Source organism: Saccopteryx bilineata, chromosome 5 (assembly GCF_036850765.1).
Source record: "Saccopteryx bilineata isolate mSacBil1 chromosome 5, mSacBil1_pri_phased_curated, whole genome shotgun sequence".
Lineage (NCBI taxonomy): Eukaryota > Metazoa > Chordata > Mammalia > Chiroptera > Emballonuridae > Saccopteryx > Saccopteryx bilineata.
The window spans coordinates 225,148,372-225,165,613 of record NC_089494.1 but is presented as its reverse complement, the minus strand read 5'-3'; the positions used below and the strand labels follow the sequence as shown (position 1 = coordinate 225,165,613).

Sequence of the window (17,242 nt, the reverse complement as noted above, 5' to 3'; positions counted from 1 at the left end):
GTTTGCAAGTACAGAACATAATTACGGTAAATAATGAAAATGGACTGTATTTGTGCCTTTCTCTACTGCTGTTTAAGTAAAGTGGAAAGTAGGCTAACAGTAACATCTATTAAAAGCCAATTGTGGGCCCAACACTGTGCCTAGCATTTAAAAGAAATGAACTCGTGATTCTCACAACCAATTTGTGAGTTAGGTAGTATTTCATTTTACAGATGAGAAAACTGATGCTCAGAGAAGTTAAGTAAATTTCTCAAGGTCACATAGCCAGTGGGAGACTACCATTCTCATCGCCTGGGAAATGATTGGGGGGGGGTAATAAATTTGAATTGAGCATTTGTTCTCAGTCTCAGAGTTTTTGCCATAGTAGAAAGTAAAAATAGGGGGCAATTTGAGAAAATGCCAAGTGACAAGAGATTCTCTTCTAGGGTGGGTGACCAATAAGCTGGACAGAGCCACCTTTCCTTATTAGAGATCCCAGAGTGGGTGCCAGGGAGAGGAGGGCTTCCACCTGGTTCCCCTTTCCCACAGAACACACTGTAACCTGCTCTTAATAATTCATTCACTTACTTAACTAGTATGTACTGAGTACCTACTACAACCCAAAAACTGTTTAGACACTGGGAATTCAACAGTAAACAAAACAGATTAAAAAGCACTGGGCTCACTGAACTTATATTCTAGTAACATAACTGAAAGATTAGACTGTTGTGGCTTTAGGTCAACACTTTTCTTAAAGTACTGTGGTACTCAAACTTTTATTAACACCAGCTAGACTAACATATGTAGAAATATGATGTCTTGTTCACATAACAGCATTGAATTAGCCAAGAGGATAGAGGCAACCAGACCACTATGCTGCTTGCACTGTACCAAGTGATCATGTTTTCTAGGGTTCCCCCCCCAACCCTGTGGTGTATATATATATACCAGGTACATATTCTGAAAAGTCATCTTGCTGTAAAATACTAGATGCTGGATAAACTGAGCAAAAATTGGCCTATCATTATAATAATTATCCCAAGGAAATCATCTACTCCGAGTCACTAAAAGTCTTTTTAGAACAACTGATCTGAACCTAGCCAGGACATCAAATCATCTGGAAAGCTTTTTAAAAGTCTTGTTGCCCAGGTCACAAGCAAACCAACAGAATCAGAACCTTGGAGTGGAGCTCAGGCATGGAAACTCTGAAAACTCCCCAGGTGATACTGATATCCAGCCACGGTCAACAACCTCTGCTTTAGAAGGTACTAGAGTACACAGCACATGGAGAGTTGGCAGTCCCAATATTCTGTCAATTTCACTCAAAATTTTTGATACTGGTGGACCTGAAAAGTTATCCAGATTCTTAAGTCCCCTCTGCACACTCTCATTCCTTCTGCTCTTCAACCTATGTGGGGAGTGGATGTTTCACTTTTCTGAGAGATGCTGAGAACCCACCTCAGTGGGTACCTTCCTAAGTCTGAATACACCCATTCATAGTTAGACATTTTGATTTTTTTAAATGCGTTCCTGCTAAGCTAAGGGTACATGTGAAAGCCAAAGAAGAGACATAAATTGCAAGCAAAGGGCTTTGATTTATGTACCAATAAGTCTCTAAAAGTCAAGGATAATATCTAATATGTACCTAGTGGACATTAATCGTACTCTTTCTCTGCCAAACTCAAGCGATTTTGGTTCATGTTCCTCTTTGAAGCCAGTATCTTTAACTTAAAAAATACTGAACCAACAAAACCCCCAAATATTTCTTCTGTATGCAGAGAAGAAACAAATAATTACTGAATTTGAATGTCCTTTGAGTCCAAAATGACCTATATACCTAAAAGGCGCCATCAGAAAATGGTGTGTAGGACTCTGAATTTGAAGATGGAAATATTTCATGCTGTTAAGCAAAGAGAACCTTCTGGTCAGCATCCAGGGTCATTCCCATGTGACTGTCGGCATTTGGACCCTGGGATCTCTCAGAGATGGTCAAGGACTCTCTGTCCTGGAGTCCTTGAAGAACATGAACAAGAGCTAGATGGAAAATTCCAGGGATTTGTTATAAGAACATTATCCTGACATTTTGTCTGCATAGATTTAAATACAGGTTTCAGCTCTAACCTGGAGATACACAGGGTGGGGCAAAAGCAGGTTTACAGTTGTTTGCATGGAAAATAATAATAAATAAATAATAATACAAGAAAATTTGTTTACATGCTCACCACTGAGGCAGTATTATGTTTGGATTGGTCAGAGTAAGAAGACATCAACATATCACAATCAAGGCTCTTATATTAATAAATAAACTCATACCAGGATTTATAATGCAATAATAGTAAAAATTGAAATAAAATACATTCATTGAGACTTTATTACATGCTAGATAACACTGCTTTTCTTAAATTGCTTTTATTGGGGTGACATTGGTTAACATAATTATACAGTTTTCACTTGCCCAATTCTATAACACATCTGTTTACCATAATTTACCCAAAGTGTCCACCACCACTGTTCCCCCCTATTCCCTCACCCACTTCCCCACCCTTCATCCCCAGGTAGTCACCACACTGTTGTACATTTCATGCCATGGGGTTGTGGCTTGTCTCCTCATCCCTTGAACTGAACCTGTGAGGGGCCACAGGGTTTTGGGCTGATGCACAGAGTGGATTAGGATCCTAAGACATTTGCAAAAACTTCATCCCAAAGTAGCATCAAGAAAAGAAGGGAACACCATCACCTGGATGATGTGGATTCTGTTGGTTACCTTTCAGAGGTGGCTTTCCAAGTTTAGGGGGGATGCAAGAGGTGGCCCATGAGTCGAGGAATGGGGTTTGGTGAGCGGACTGTGCAGAGATCACCATTTATAAAGCTGCTGGCCAAGCCCTGTAACTGAGAAAGCGCTGGGGGCTGGAAAAAGAAAACCACATTTGTGCTCAGTTCGACAGGAAAAAGGGGCAGCATGCAATGATAATGATTAGCCAGGCAGAGCAGGAGAAAAGCAAGAGGCCTCAGATGAGGCAGAAATGAGAGGGCATGGCCACTAACTTTTCCACATCGCGGCTGGGTCCTGAACAGCCGGCTCCTGCCCTGACAGTTATCTTCCAGTGAACCGAAGGCTGCGCTCTGTGGTGCAGAAAGGGCCTCGCTGGCTCAGCTTCTCCCTCCTGCCCTGCAGGTCTGGGACACACCTGAGCAGAGAGCTGCCTCTGGCTCCATAGCTTTGGGCTGTCAAAACTCGGGCAGCGTCTTGATCTCTGCTCCAGCCTGCCCTCCCCAGCTGGGCTGAGCATCTCTAATAAGCAGCCTCACCGCATGGATCCCCTGAACCAGCCTTCTCTAACTCAGAGCGGCACTGCTGCCTAAGCATTTCATTTTCTATCACAAGCTCTATGGCTTCCTGAGGTTGCGGGGGTGGTAGGTGGTGACGGGGGCGGGGGTGGGGAGTTGCAGTGTAATTGCTGCAGCTGCTATTGAAATTCACTTTTGGATATCTGTTCCTCCAGCAGGAAGTTCTGAAAGCTCCCACGGAGAAGGAGCAGGCTTTGCATCCTGTAGGCTTGGGCTACCCCTGAAAAATTCCTAAACCCTCATTTCTGTGTGGTCTCTTTCAAACCTTCTGAATGTTCTGGGAGATGTACTTCTTGATAAAATTTTCTCCCTCGCTGGGGTCGGGCCAGAAGAGAGCAGAGCAGATGTTAGATCTAAAGCTTTCCCAATTTAACCGCTTGACCGTTGGCCCACCAATCTGCCGTGATCTACACGGAAAGCCTTTGAGCCTCTCTCACTCGGGGGAAAAAGACAGGCCTCCAAAAGAAGCTGGAGACGTCCGTTCTTCAAGAAAAACAACATGAAAGAACAGGGTGATTGGAGTCAGCTGCATTTCTGTCTGGGAGAATACTAAAGTATTCTTCTTTTTCCCTCTCTCAGAAAATCAAGATAGATTATGCTTGAGTTCTCAAACCCCTACAAGGATTTTACCCTTCTTGCTTCAGTCTCTAAAAAAATGTAAATTCCCTCAAGAGAGTAGCCCTACAGTGAGCCACAGTTTAGATGTGGAGTAAATATTATCCCTGCTGGGAAAATTGATGGTAGAGTGATGCTTAGGACAAGGCTTAGCACGCAGGGCTAAAACCTCAGGCGAAAACGAACACTTGAGCATGCTGGTGGTTATCTTAGTGACTTTTCCTCTTTTAACCCTACCTGGAGTTGCCAGAAAGGCCTGGCAAGTGATCAAACACTGCACACAAATGTTATGCCCCAAGAAGTCCTGCTTGGGAAAATATTCATGCCTTTTGTCCCCAACACATTGGCACTTCAAGAGCCTCTTGATGGCCAATGAGGAGACTGGCTCTCAGATTTCCAACCTGGCCCTGGAAAGGCTGATGCTAGCTAGACAGGGCTCAGGGATCTGTACAGAGGCCCCTCAGAGACATTCATTCATTTAAGAAATACCAGCTTTCCCAGAATGTACTATGCCATTTATTGTAAGGTGTACCACATTACCACAAAAGCCAATTAAACTGCCTGACCAGAAGGTGGCGCAGTGGATAGAGCGTCGGACTGGGCTGCAGAGGACCCGGGTTCAAGACCCCGAGGTCACCAGCTTGAGTGCAGGCTCATCTGGTTTTAGGAAAAGCCCACCAGCTTGAACCCAAGGTTGCTGGCTCCAACAAGGGGTTACTTGGTCTGCTGAAGGCCCGCGGTCAAGGCACATATGAGAAAGCAATCAATGAACAACTAAGGTGTTGCAACGCGCAATGAAAAACTAATGATTGATGCTTCTCATCTCTCTCCGTTCCTGTCTGTCTGTCCCTGTCTATCCCTCTCTCTGACTCACTCTCTGTCCCTGTCTATCCCTCTCTCTGACTCACTCTCTGTCTCTGTAAAAAAATAAATAAATAAATAAAAATTAAAAAAAAAAAAGCCAATTAAACTATGATGTAGGCCTGACCTGTGGTGGCACAGTGGATAAAGCGTCAACCTGGAATGCTGAGGTCGCCGGTTCAAAAAACCCTGGGCTTGCCTGGTCAAGGCACATATGGGAGTTGATGCTTCCTGCTCCTCCCTCCCCCTTCTCTCTCTCTCTCTCTCTCTCTCTCTCTCATTCTCTCTCCTCTCTAAAAAAAAAATTAATAAAAGTAAAAAAAAAATTGAAAACCCCCCAAAAAAACTATGATGTAAACTTTTTTTTTTTTTTACCATACAGAATTTCTATTTTATGCAAATCAAAAGAGCTCTTTTAAAGCTATTTAGACAGGAATGTATCATATACCCTCCTTGTTAATTCATCAGAAAGAAAATACAAGGTAAATTCATTAAGGACTTCCTAAAATTTTCCACACGCAAGAGTTTGACTCTGATGAATCACTTTTGTTTTAAACTGTTTATTTTGAAAGTTTTAGGTTTACAGAAGAGAAAGACAAGGCTGCTGGTCTATGTGCCATTCTTTGAACAGCATGGCTGTAGTAGAATACCTAGATTTATGCACCAGAAATACTATTTACTGGGCTGTGTGATGGCTGACCTTCAGTTTCCTTATTTGGAAACTGGGACAGTAATTCCTCTTACATTCCAAAATTACTGTAACAAATGAGGAAACATCCACAGAAGCCCCCACTAAACTGCAGAGTACTACAAACCTCAGCTATCATTATCACCACCTACAAGGTACTATAGGGAATGCTTGCCCCAAAGGAATTTACAGTCCTGTCAATAATGAGTCTTTACATTTATTTGGTGCTGTACCGCTTACACCATGATTGCATATCCGTTCTGTAACATGACCTTTGCCAAAATCATCTAGACCACCTTCATTTATAATATATATTATCCTTAAGTTTTGAGGGTATTGCTTTTTCGTAGTGATAAACTTCTTTGAATGTGTTGGCTTGTCCTTAGCCTTGTCAACACTCTTACTGTAAATAAGAAGCTTCATACCAAATGAATGGGGCTTTGTCAACATGGTATTACTAGGTCTGTTTTACCTGGTCTGAACCTTTCTTACTTTTCAGACACAAAACTTCTCTGAAAACCCTGGCCTCCTTTTGGGCCCAGCTGACTTCATGGATGGTGCCCCTCCCGGTAACCCACACTTAGTAGGGGCATTGAAGGGGTGGGGTCATTGCTAGCACCAGCTGTTTCTAATTAACCCCACCAACTTGTTTTCCATTAATTCAACTATTTAACACATCAATTTTAAGTTAAAAATACCCCCCCCCCCCAATTAACAACCAAGGCTTTCTCCTCCTGACCACCTCACTTTCTGAGGCTATGTTTTAGGGGTGGTAAGGTGCTGGTCTCGGTCCACTTAGAACAGGCTTGGGAAAGCTCTTCTTTGACATTTTTAGTTCTTCCCACTTTCCTACCCCCTCACAAAAATGATTCACTAGGCAATCTTTAAAGTTGCCTAAAATAAGCAGACTCATTAATTTATAGACTTCTAAGTCTTCTTCCATCTCAAAGCTGTCTAAAGGTGACACTCCTGGATCTAAATTACAAAAAAGGTTACATTCATACATTCTCTGGCCTAAAAGTACTTCTGACACTCATTCATGGTTTCCTTTTTAACAGCTGCTAAGAATAAGATGTTATTTGTTTTACAATTAAAAACACAGATGAGGTCAGATCATTTGCAGAGTAATTTGAGGTTAAAGGAAGCATCATAATCTTATCCACTGATGAAGGAATTTAGAACAAGGGAAGGCTGACTGACCTTGGACTCTACCCAAAGGAATTTGTCACTGAACTATCCAAAATAGACTTATAAGGCAGTTTCTTCTAGAAAGCAAGTCTATGGTAAACCCTGAGGGCAGGCTCTAGGGACAGGATAAAAATTATATTTAAGGATAATAATAAACACCTGCTCAGCTTCATCATTCCATCTCATATCTAGTGTGTAAAAGATCTCAAAAGTGATCACATCCTCTCCCAGCTTCCCCTCTCACTACGTTACCTCTCTGCTCTCCAACAGAGAATCTTTGGAACAGAATTCTCCCGACTCTCATATGAGCATGTAACAGTATTCAACAGTCTTTACCTGCAAGGTCTTCTTCGTGTATAATCTAACTGTGCTTTGTGGTGTGGACCCTGAGAAAGAAGAAACTTACTAAGTAGGGCTCTCAGTGACTTAACTGGGCTCAAGTTTTAAAAACCACCTAGCAGCCATTTCTACACAGGGATCTCTCATGCAAACTGCACTTCAGGGAGATGCCTGCACTAGGCTGCCTGCCTCTGCACTGAACTGCCTGCTTGCACTGAATGCCTGCCACCTAAGCCAGCCCTTATGAAGGAGTTCTTGGAATCCTAATTTAACCAATAGGACTGAGACTTTCTCCATCCAACTGGAGCTGTGCAGCTATATCCTCATCAGCATCTTCACCAACCAATCAGAGAAGCTCCATTCTGACCAATCAGGACGGTGCCTTTTGGACTAACCAAACTGTAGGATTTGCAGTTCTTATTTGCATGAGGATGGACCAATCAGGGACTAGGGGTGGAAACTTCTGTCTATATATGCCAGCTGCAGGGACACACACTTTCTCTTTCTACCCAAGATTGAATACTGCATTTCTCCTCCTGGGCCTGATGGCTCCCTGGATCAAAAGAGCAGAGTGAGGCAGACTGGCACAAAGTGGAGCGGACTGGAGCAGGTGGAGCAGACCAGAGCTGCCTAGCTGAAGAGGCCTCCTCGCTCCCGGCCTCCTCGCTCCAGGGCCTCGATACTGCTGTGCTGTTTCACAGCCGTGATGTTTCGTAATTAAGCTGTAACACTATTGAGCCATTCCACAACTTAGCTGTAACATAACTGAGCTGTTTCGCACTGAATAAAGTTTTCTTTTTCACCACACCCCAATGGGGATTCCTATTGGTCTTGAATTGGTGCCAATGGCCATTGGTTGAGAGGGCTATTTAATGCCAGGACTTTTAATTTGTCCCTTGAAGAATAGTAGAAAAGTAGGTTAGACACCTTCCATTTAATAACTAATTCCCAAATCATGAAGAAACATTAACTTGTTCTTTGGATTACTTTTCTTGAAAAAAATCTTAAGTCCTTTAAGACCCTTCTTTAAGGCTGCCTTTTTTTTTTTTCCCTAAAGCTTCTTCAGGTTTTTAAATCTTTCCTAAGATGCAGCGATTAAAACTGAGTAAAATGATAAGAAAGGATCAGTGACTCACTCGGCTCTCTAGAAGTTTCTGTGCTCAAGAAATGCAACTGAGGCACTTTCTGTTTTGGGATGTGGCGTTTTCTGTTTCTGATCTGAAAGCGGAGAGAGTAATGGGTATTATGGGAGGGAATCCTCCTGAAATGAAATAAGCAAATGGCTGTAATTTGGGAGCAGGATTGGCTAATTAGAAAGCGATGTCGCGGCACTTTGTGAGGAGTCACTTAATAAGAAAAAAGCACAGTACAGATTTATCACTTTCAAGTAACAAAAAGCTTGCCACGGCAGGCTAGGACCCCAGATTCAACAATGCTTCTAAGATCCGAGAGAGTAACTAAAGGTCCTGCGAAGAGGAGTTAGGCATCTCTTGCCGGGATTACTGTAATAGCTTCCTAATGGGAGTCCCTGACCACAATCTTGCCCCTTCCAATCCATCCTCCTAAAGGCGGCCAATAGAGATTTTTTAAAAGCACAAATCCAATTACATAACTCAATGGCCCACTGCTCTTGTGATGTTCTAAACTCCTTAAAAGGCCACGAGGCTCTCGACTGCTAAGCTCTGTTAAGTGTCCAGCTGCCATGTTGGCTCTCCCTCCCTGTGCGGCAGCGCCATAACCACGTGCTATTCCTTCTGCTTGTAATGCTCCTCTCACTTCCTTCTAACTCACTCAAACTTCATGCTAGCTCTGCTCCAGCCAATTCCTTCTCGTCCCTGTCTCAGTCAGAACATCACTCTTCTAGCAAGTCATTCCTGGCTCTTGATAACTCTGGGTTAAGGCTCCCCCTCCTTAACCCAGATGGCTCCTTGTCCATCTTTGGTATAACAGTGGTTGCTGAACACAGTATTGCACTGACTTGCATTGCTCTACCCCAACCCTGTGTGTGCCACAAGATAAGGCCAGACCGTTAACAATTTCATTTAATTTTTCGAACGCTGTTTCAACTTTCAATAATGTTCTACCATTCTGACACCAGTTGCATGTGTTTTCTTTCACACCACCAAGCAATTCTTTGACACCACTGGGTGTCCTGTAATTCAGCTCAATTCTGACGCTACATATCTCGGGATAACATCGGATCACACAAGATAAAGACTCAGTCCAACAAGACTGCCTCACCCCCCAATTTTCACAAGTCCAAGTTGTCACCTGTACTTCTAATTGGCTGTAGATTGCAAGTTCCAACAATCCCCTCCCTGGGTTCAGATTGATTTGCTAGAGTGGCTCACAGGACTTAGAAACGTTCTGCATACTTACAAGATTACCAGTTTATTATAAAAGAAACTCAGGAACAGCCAGAGGGAAGACATGCGTAAGGCAAGGTATGAAGAAAGGACATGGAGTTCCATGTTCACAGTGTGAGCCACTCTTCTAGCACCTCCACTGTTCACCCATCCAGAAACTCTCCAAACCATCTCCTTTTGGGTTTTTACGAGGCTTCAATACATAGGCATGATTAATAAAACCACTGAATCATTCCATTATTGGTGACTGAATTCGGTCTCCAGCCCCTCTTCCTCCAGGAGGTTGGAGGGGTGGGACTGAAAGTTCTGACCCACTAATCCCATGATTGGCTTTGCTGGCAATCAGTCCCTACCCTTAGGTGACTTAGGGGCTTTCCAAAAGTCACCTTTTTAATTTAACAAAAGATACCTTGTTGCTCTTGACACTTGGAAAATTCCAAAGGTTTGACGTGCTATATGGGATGAAGATCAAATGTATATATTACTATAAGTCACAATATCAAAAGTTCATAATTCATTGGAAAATAACAATAGAACGTGGGCAGTTAAATAATATGTTATCAAAATAAAAATGAAAGAATTGAGGGACTGGATGAAAGAAGCTATGAACCTAATTTTTTTTTTTTTTTTGTATTTTTCTGAAGCTGGAAATGGGGAGAGACAGACAGACAGACTCCCGCATGCGCCTGACCGGGATCCACCCGACACGCCCACCAGGGGCAATGCTCTGCCCACCAGGGGGCGATGCTCTGCCCCTCCAGGGCGTCGCTCTGCCGTGACCAGAGCCACTCTAGCGCCTGGGGCAGAGGCCAAGGAGCCATCCCCAGCGCCCGGGCCATCTTTGCTCCAATGGAGCCTTGGCTGCGGGAGGGGAAGGGAGAGACAGAAAGGAAGGAGGGGGGAGGGGTGGAGAAGCAAATGGGCGCTTCTCCTATGTGCCCTGGCCGGGAATCGAACCCGGGTCTCTCCGCACGCCAGGCCGACGCTCTACCACTGAGCCAACAGGCCAGGGCCGCTATGAACCTAATTTTAACCAGCAAGGGGGCATGGAAATGTTGAGATTGTGGGGGTGGGGGTGGAACAGGATTGACCACCTAATGCTAGAGTTCAGGATAGCAGAGGATGGGGAGATGAGTTAACATCAAATGTATTCCACAGCCTGGACTTCAAGAAGGCAGAATGAACAAAGAGGAGAGAGAACAGATCGGCAGAAGAGTTCATGGCCTGCATTTCCAAATGGGAAGGCACTTTCTTAAGAAATTCAACAAAGTGTCCAACTATGAGCCAACCACTGTACTTAAAAAAATTATAAGATGGAGTCCCTCTTTTAGGAAGCTCCCAGTCCAGTGGCGAAGACAGACCTGGAAAGAGTGCTTTGGAGGCTGTGGGAGGTGCCATACTAACTAGTAGAGCTTGTTTTCCCCTCAGGAGCTCTGCTCCCTTTGCTGAAATTCTCACATGGGTCCTCTACATGGCTCAGCCCACCCCACTTAACACTGCTCATCCATCTCTAGTCTCTATCCTATTTCCTTGTTGCACATTCTTCACAGTACATATGACCATGTGAAAATATCTGTTTACTAATTTCTGTGGAAAGCTTACAGTGAATGCCATCAAAGAGAGATCGACTATATTTCCCCATGTATAAGATGCACCCCAATTTTGGGACCCAAAATCTGAAAAAAAGGTATTATATAAAGTTATTGAACTCAAGTTTTACTCATCATAAAATTCATACAATTCCTCATCACTGTCAAAACTCTCATCCATTAGCTTGTCCTCATCTGTGTCTGATGACAAATCACTGTTTTTAACAATGAGCATAAAACAAATGCTAAAAAGCAGGAAATGCAAGTAAAAAAACTACAACTGCTGTATAAGATGCACCCAGTTTTTAGACCCCAAATTTTTTTAAAAAGGGGTGAGTCTTATACATAGGGAAACACGGGATTCTGTCTGTCTTATTCAAGATTGAGACTAGAACAGTACTTGGAAAATTCATATATCCATTCATTAATTTATCATATATTTAAAGCATCTACTAGTACCAGTCACTGATCTAGGCCCTTGGGGATGGACCAGAGAGCAAAAATTCCCTTCCCTCATGAAGTCTGCTTGAAGGTTGAATGACGACAGCAATGAATATTGAGTGCTTTCTAAGAATAATCTTCACAACACTGACTCTTCAAAACAACTCTACAAGATAGGTACGACCATAGTCCTTACATTATAAATGAGAAAACCCAGGCCCAGAGAGGTCAAGTAACTTGCTCAAGGCTAAGTAAGTGGCAGAGTTAAGATTCTCACCTAGGGAGTTTGGTTCTAGAGCTCAGTATTAACTATTGTACTAGGATACCTCTTGCTTACAAATACACAGTATGTGTGAAATAAACATTGTTGAAAAAATGGCTGGAACAGCCGAAGGCCAAAGACATCATTAGGGGATGTGGGGGTAGGAAAGTCAAGGAGCTTCACAGAGAAAGTGATACCTGTTGATCCTTGAAAGCTAAGAGTTCAAAGTATGGAAATAGGTAAGTGAGGGTGAGAGTGCAGGTGTGAATGCAAGTAGCAGACGTTAGCAAATAATTGTGGGTGGAGTACAAAAGAGATGGAGAGGAGACCAAATTAACAGAATAGTTATTGTGAAGAGCCTCGTATGCCCTGGTAGGTAGTTTGAACTTGGTTCTTCAGGTATTAACAATGAAAACCCTTGGGAATGAATTCTGATTCCACAGGTAAAAAATAATGAGGGGTTAAAACAGAAGATGGGACCCAAAGGGACCACATGTTTGAAATGGGATTACCAAGGAGCTCAGGTTTAAAGGGCCATGGACAAGAAGTGTAACCAAGAACTGGAATAAAAGTGAGCGCCATGCTCTCTTCCAACTGTGAGATTTATTATACGTCTTAGCTTCTTTACATTAACTTTTTATTAAACTGAATTGTCAAATCTTCTTCCAGTTTCTCATAACTTCAGGGACCTCAGTAAGATCTAATGGCAGTAAATTCATGATGACAGGTCTAAGATGTGAGACTATTCGCTCATTACCTTTCAAACAGATTTTCAAGAAGATGGCTTTGCCTCTTATCACAGAGGTACAGGAAACAAGCAGACCAAAATCTCTCTCCAGAAGATGGGTTAGTGGAGATATCATAAAAGCAAGGGGAAGATTTAGGAGTGTCTCCAGGGCTCCAGTGAAAGCACTCAGGGAGGTGAATTTGCAACCTGTATGAATCCTTTCTTAATCAGCAAGACCAGTTCGGTTTTGTGCATGCCTTACTCTACTGCACCCAGCACAGTGCTGACACACTTGAGATGCTCAGTAAGTGTACGTTATATGAGGCTAATACAAAACAACATAGATTGAACCACACACCATTGTGACTGAGTCTTACAATGTCCCTTCTCTCTTAATACACAAGGAGGAATAACTCATGTTTTTTCTGAGGGTAGAAATGGCCAGAGGAACCTAGAAAATGTATTTCTTATTCTTTGCAGAGCCCCAATACTAAATGTCTCAGAAGTAAATGGCATTATATTGGGTTTGCTTCTATCATTGTCAAAACACACTCAGCAGTCAGGGCAATATAGTAGAAAATCTGGTTTTAGCTGTAATTTATCTCCTTTTCTGCACTCTCTGGCATTCTCCTATAAACGGTCTCAGGCACTAGACCCCATCTCTTAATTTAGGTTGGGAAGAAAAGGCTAATATATGTCTAGGTTTCCAATTGTAGATACCATTTCTCTTAACACTTTCCCAAACGTAAAGAAAAACCAGGTCTGTACCCTCATGGAGTTTGCTGTCTGGAGAGACACCGAGGATCTGTGTGTACATGGTAATGAGGTTATAAGATTACAGATATGCCTCATTTTATTGCACTTCTCTTTATTGCATTTCATAGGTGTTCCTTTTATAATTTATAATTATTAAAAAAAACGCTGAAGGCAAGGCCTCCCACCTAAGAAAAGATTACACCTTACTATGTTTCAGTGGTCTGGAACCGAACTGTGTTATCTCTGAGCTCTGCCTGTAGTTCTAGATGACTATCAGTCTCAGCTGTGGACTAGAATGGATATTGCTTTCAGGGGTCTCCAAACTTTTTACACAGGGGGCCAGTTCAGTGTCCCTCAGACCATTAGAGGGCCGCCACATACAGTGCTCCTCTCACTGACCACCAATGAAAGAGGTGCCCCTTCCGGAAGTGCGGCGGGGGGCCGGATAAATGGCCTCAGGGGGCAGTATGCGGCGGGCCGTAGTTTGGGGACGCCTGGTTCTATTTTGATACGCCAAGTAGCGTGATTTGGAAAGACTATGGGGGGAAATTCCCCTTGGAATGTTTGAGAAAATCTCAATATTTGGAATGACTTCTTAAGCTATGCATACTTCTCTTCCATGATGTGAATGATAAATTACCTCCAAAGGAACAAATGACTGTTTCTTTTCTTTTCTTTTTTTTAATGACTGTTGGAAAAGTTTGTGGATTGCTTTGGGTTGTGACTTTTTAAGTTTCAGGTGATAATAATATAGTTACCAGTAAGTTACATGATTTAAGGCTTTCGGTAGTGAACTCAGACCTGTTAGCATATGGAATTTTGGGAAAAGCTCTAAAAATGAATTATTTGGACAGTCTGGTGAATATCTGAGCTGTTAAAGAAGAAATTGCCTCTGTCATTTCAGGAGAACTGCCTCACTCCCTTTTTCTACTTTGGCTCAGACCAGCAGAAGGACGGCCAAGGCTGGATCTCTAACTTTCCCTTGAAACTACTGCCTAAGGAAAATGTTATTTCAGGCATTAGAGTTAAAATCTATTTTTCCCTCCAAAGTCTGGATTCTATACTTATTTTCCACTTTCATTTATTGCGAGACTCGACTTATTTGGAATAAAATAAACCCTTAAACATAACCTCAAAGCCATTCCAGCTGAACGGTGCATCCTGAAGAGAAATTACACAAAAAAGGAACAAGAAAGAAAAAACAAAATGGTCATAAGGTTCACAACATAAACTACACCATACAGACATTCTTCAAAGAGTCTGTATTTTTTTTGCCAACAATTAGCTAGATTACTGTTTAAGAATCTCTGATTTCCAGTAAGTGAATTCTTTATTCTCAGTATTAAGAAACCATGAAACCGAGTTTTATAATTCTGACAATCTAGTCAATTAAAGGTGAGATAAACAATTTCTGTCTTAAAGTCCTTATTTCGAATTTCATCGTCACACTCCTTTCCCCTATTTCTTGACTTCACCTCTATCTGTATACCCTAGCCAAGAAAAAATAACAACATAACATCTCTGGTTTCCCAAAAGAATGGGGGTCGCTTTTGCGACTCGACTTGCCAGCTATTAGCATCAGCTGGGTGAGCTTTTGCGATGCGGGAGTCAGATACTGCAAAATCTTTTCTATATATACACAGCTGCCTTGGAAGTCCTCACTTTTTTTTTGGAGCACGCAGCGAACTCTCAAAATAAAACCACTAAAAAAAGAGAAGGGAGGCGTCGCTCATCTGTGCCGGCATCACAGGGACTGCCAGCTCTTCCCCTCCCATCTGTTCCCTGGGATGCCCTCGGGAGGCGTGGTGGGAACCAGCGCGGGGCTCACCGGCCGCGGTCGCCTGTCGGGTCTGGCCCGCCAGGGGGCGCCCGGCTCTCCAGCCGCGCAGGCCGGGGGGCGGGGTCAGAGAGGAAAGCGTTCGTGCCCACCTTGATCGCAGGTGCCCTTGCTGACCTGGGTGATGGCCTTCTCTCCGCGATTCTCGGCCCTCAGGCTGGCAGCGCGCAGCTGGCACCCGTTGGGGTAGGTGTTGCCGTCGCTGGCGCACACCGGGTAGCGGTTCTTGCACATGCACACGCCGCTCACCCCCGGGCCCCCGGCTGCTGCCCCGGCTTTACCCTTCCGCCTCTTGCGGCTCTTCACGCACTCCATGCCCGGCGCGCAGTACCCCCTGCCGGCGCCGCCGCCCCCGCACGGCTCGCCCTCGCCGCGGGCGCACATGGGGCAGCACCCGCACGCGTCGCGGGTCTCGCCCAGCCGACAGCCCCGCGGGGGCAGGGGCGGGCAGGAGGCCGGCTCGCAGGGACCGCAGGCGTCCGAAGAGGAGGAAGAGGAGAGGGGCAGGAGCAGGAGCAGCAGCCCAGTGGCGCCGAACAGCAGGGCACAGAGCGGTGGCCGCTCCATGGCGGTGCGCGATGGCGGTGGCGGCGGGAGCGCGAGTGAGCCGGGACCTGCTGGCCAGCGCCTTAAACGCGGCGCCCCACCCGGCCGGGCCGCGGGAACCACACCCCGGGGCGGCGAGAGTGCGGCCGCCCCGCCCGGGACCGCGGGGCTCCAGCGCGCTCCAGCTGGTGGGGCGGGGCGGGGCGTCCGCGCGGGGCCAGGGCGCTCAGGCTCGGGCCCGCCGCCCCAGAGCGCACCCCGCCGGCTCTGCACAGCCTCCGGCCCTCGCCCCCTTGATCCTCGTCTTTCCAGATCCAGATACTAGTACTTGTTAATAACGACTTTAAACCGACGCAGTGTTTAATGTACTGTATTAACTTTTCAGTGGGCCCGGGAGCCCTGAGTACTGATTACCCTGCGGTTTGGGAAGTTCTTTTAAGAGCAGTTTAACAACCCGACATGGGAATTTTGAATCCCCGTGGTCCACAGGCCCCATGTGGTCTTGGGTGCCAGGCTAGAAGGGACAAGCCATTGGCAACCACGACTCTCTTTGGAACCATATAACTGCCTCTTCCCTCTCTGCTTTCTTATGCCAAGTCAAGTTTTAAGTGTGAGAACTGGAATCCATCCCTGAGAAAGCTGTGCCATTGTTTTCAAGTCGCGCTAACTTGTGTTAGACTTCCATCAGCCTCTCCGGAGAACTGGGCTGGGGCTGCCACTGACGTGAGGACCTAAAGGACCCCAGTTTCACCAGCATCCCGTGAGGTTTGGATGTAAACAACTGACAATTCCTCCTTGATCTTTCTGTAAAGAACTCCGCAAACTCAACTTAAAAGTCTTTTCCCATGAATATTGTTCCTTCAAATGCCTCCTAACCAGACACTTAAGTTGCTTTCAAACTTGTTTATTGAACATAAAACACGGCAGTGTGTGTGATTCTATATGTCACATTTTTAGGTCTTTTTTCTTAACATAAATCCAAGGATGTATAGGATTTTAAACTAACTCACAATGTCATCAGCAATATATAGATATTACTGCCACCAGAGCCTTCCTAGGATTAGTATTGTAAACTTTTTTGAAAGTTAAATAATCTCAATATTGAGGAAATAAACCAACCCCTTTTCTATTCAGAAAACCTGGTACCACTTTTTCACCTCTCAACATGTTCTAGAAAAGAGGTACTTTTTAATTTTTTTAAAGATCATATGTTGACATGACAATTTTAAAAAACAATGAAGAGTCTATAGAGCAAACTTTTTCTAAATATTTTTGCCTTTGTTCCACAGGAAGAGATATAGTTTGCAGTGCCAAGTTGAAACAAATGGTATTTCCTATTCTATTCTAGTTCAACTTTGATAATTTGCTGGTCAAAGTCCACTAAGTATATTTCATGACCTACTATGACTATCTGTCATAGTTTTAGGTTTCCCAGAAGCCAACTTTTAGACAAAGATGCCAATGCAGGTAGTTCACCGGAGGGGCCAGGTCAAGACACACCAGTTGAGGGGCAGGGGAATAGAGAGTGAGCTGGAGAGAAGATGGCAAGTAAAGATGCTTATCAAGTCAGGGTGGCCTCTGCTGACAGGACCTCAGGCTCTACAAATTGTGTGTGTGTGTGTGTTTGTATGTGTGTGTAGGGGCACTGACAGCAGCTGCACCAGTAATATGTAGCTGCTCCCTACAGTGTGTTTTTTTTT

The 17,242-nt window shown here is 44.2% G+C and overlaps 1 protein-coding gene across 1 annotated transcript in view; it reads right to left on the bottom strand.

Annotated features, from left to right (window-relative positions):
- Window positions 1–15,661, bottom strand: part of IGFBP7 (insulin like growth factor binding protein 7) — an 84,652-nt gene extending 68,991 nt beyond the window's left edge. The window contains exon 1 of the mRNA XM_066232597.1: window positions 15,089–15,661. Within this exon, the coding sequence (XP_066088694.1) occupies window positions 15,089–15,563 (475 nt within the window). The 5' untranslated portion in view covers window positions 15,564–15,661. The remainder of the gene's footprint in view (window positions 1–15,088) is intronic.
- Between the last annotated feature and the right edge of the window lie 1,581 nt (window positions 15,662–17,242).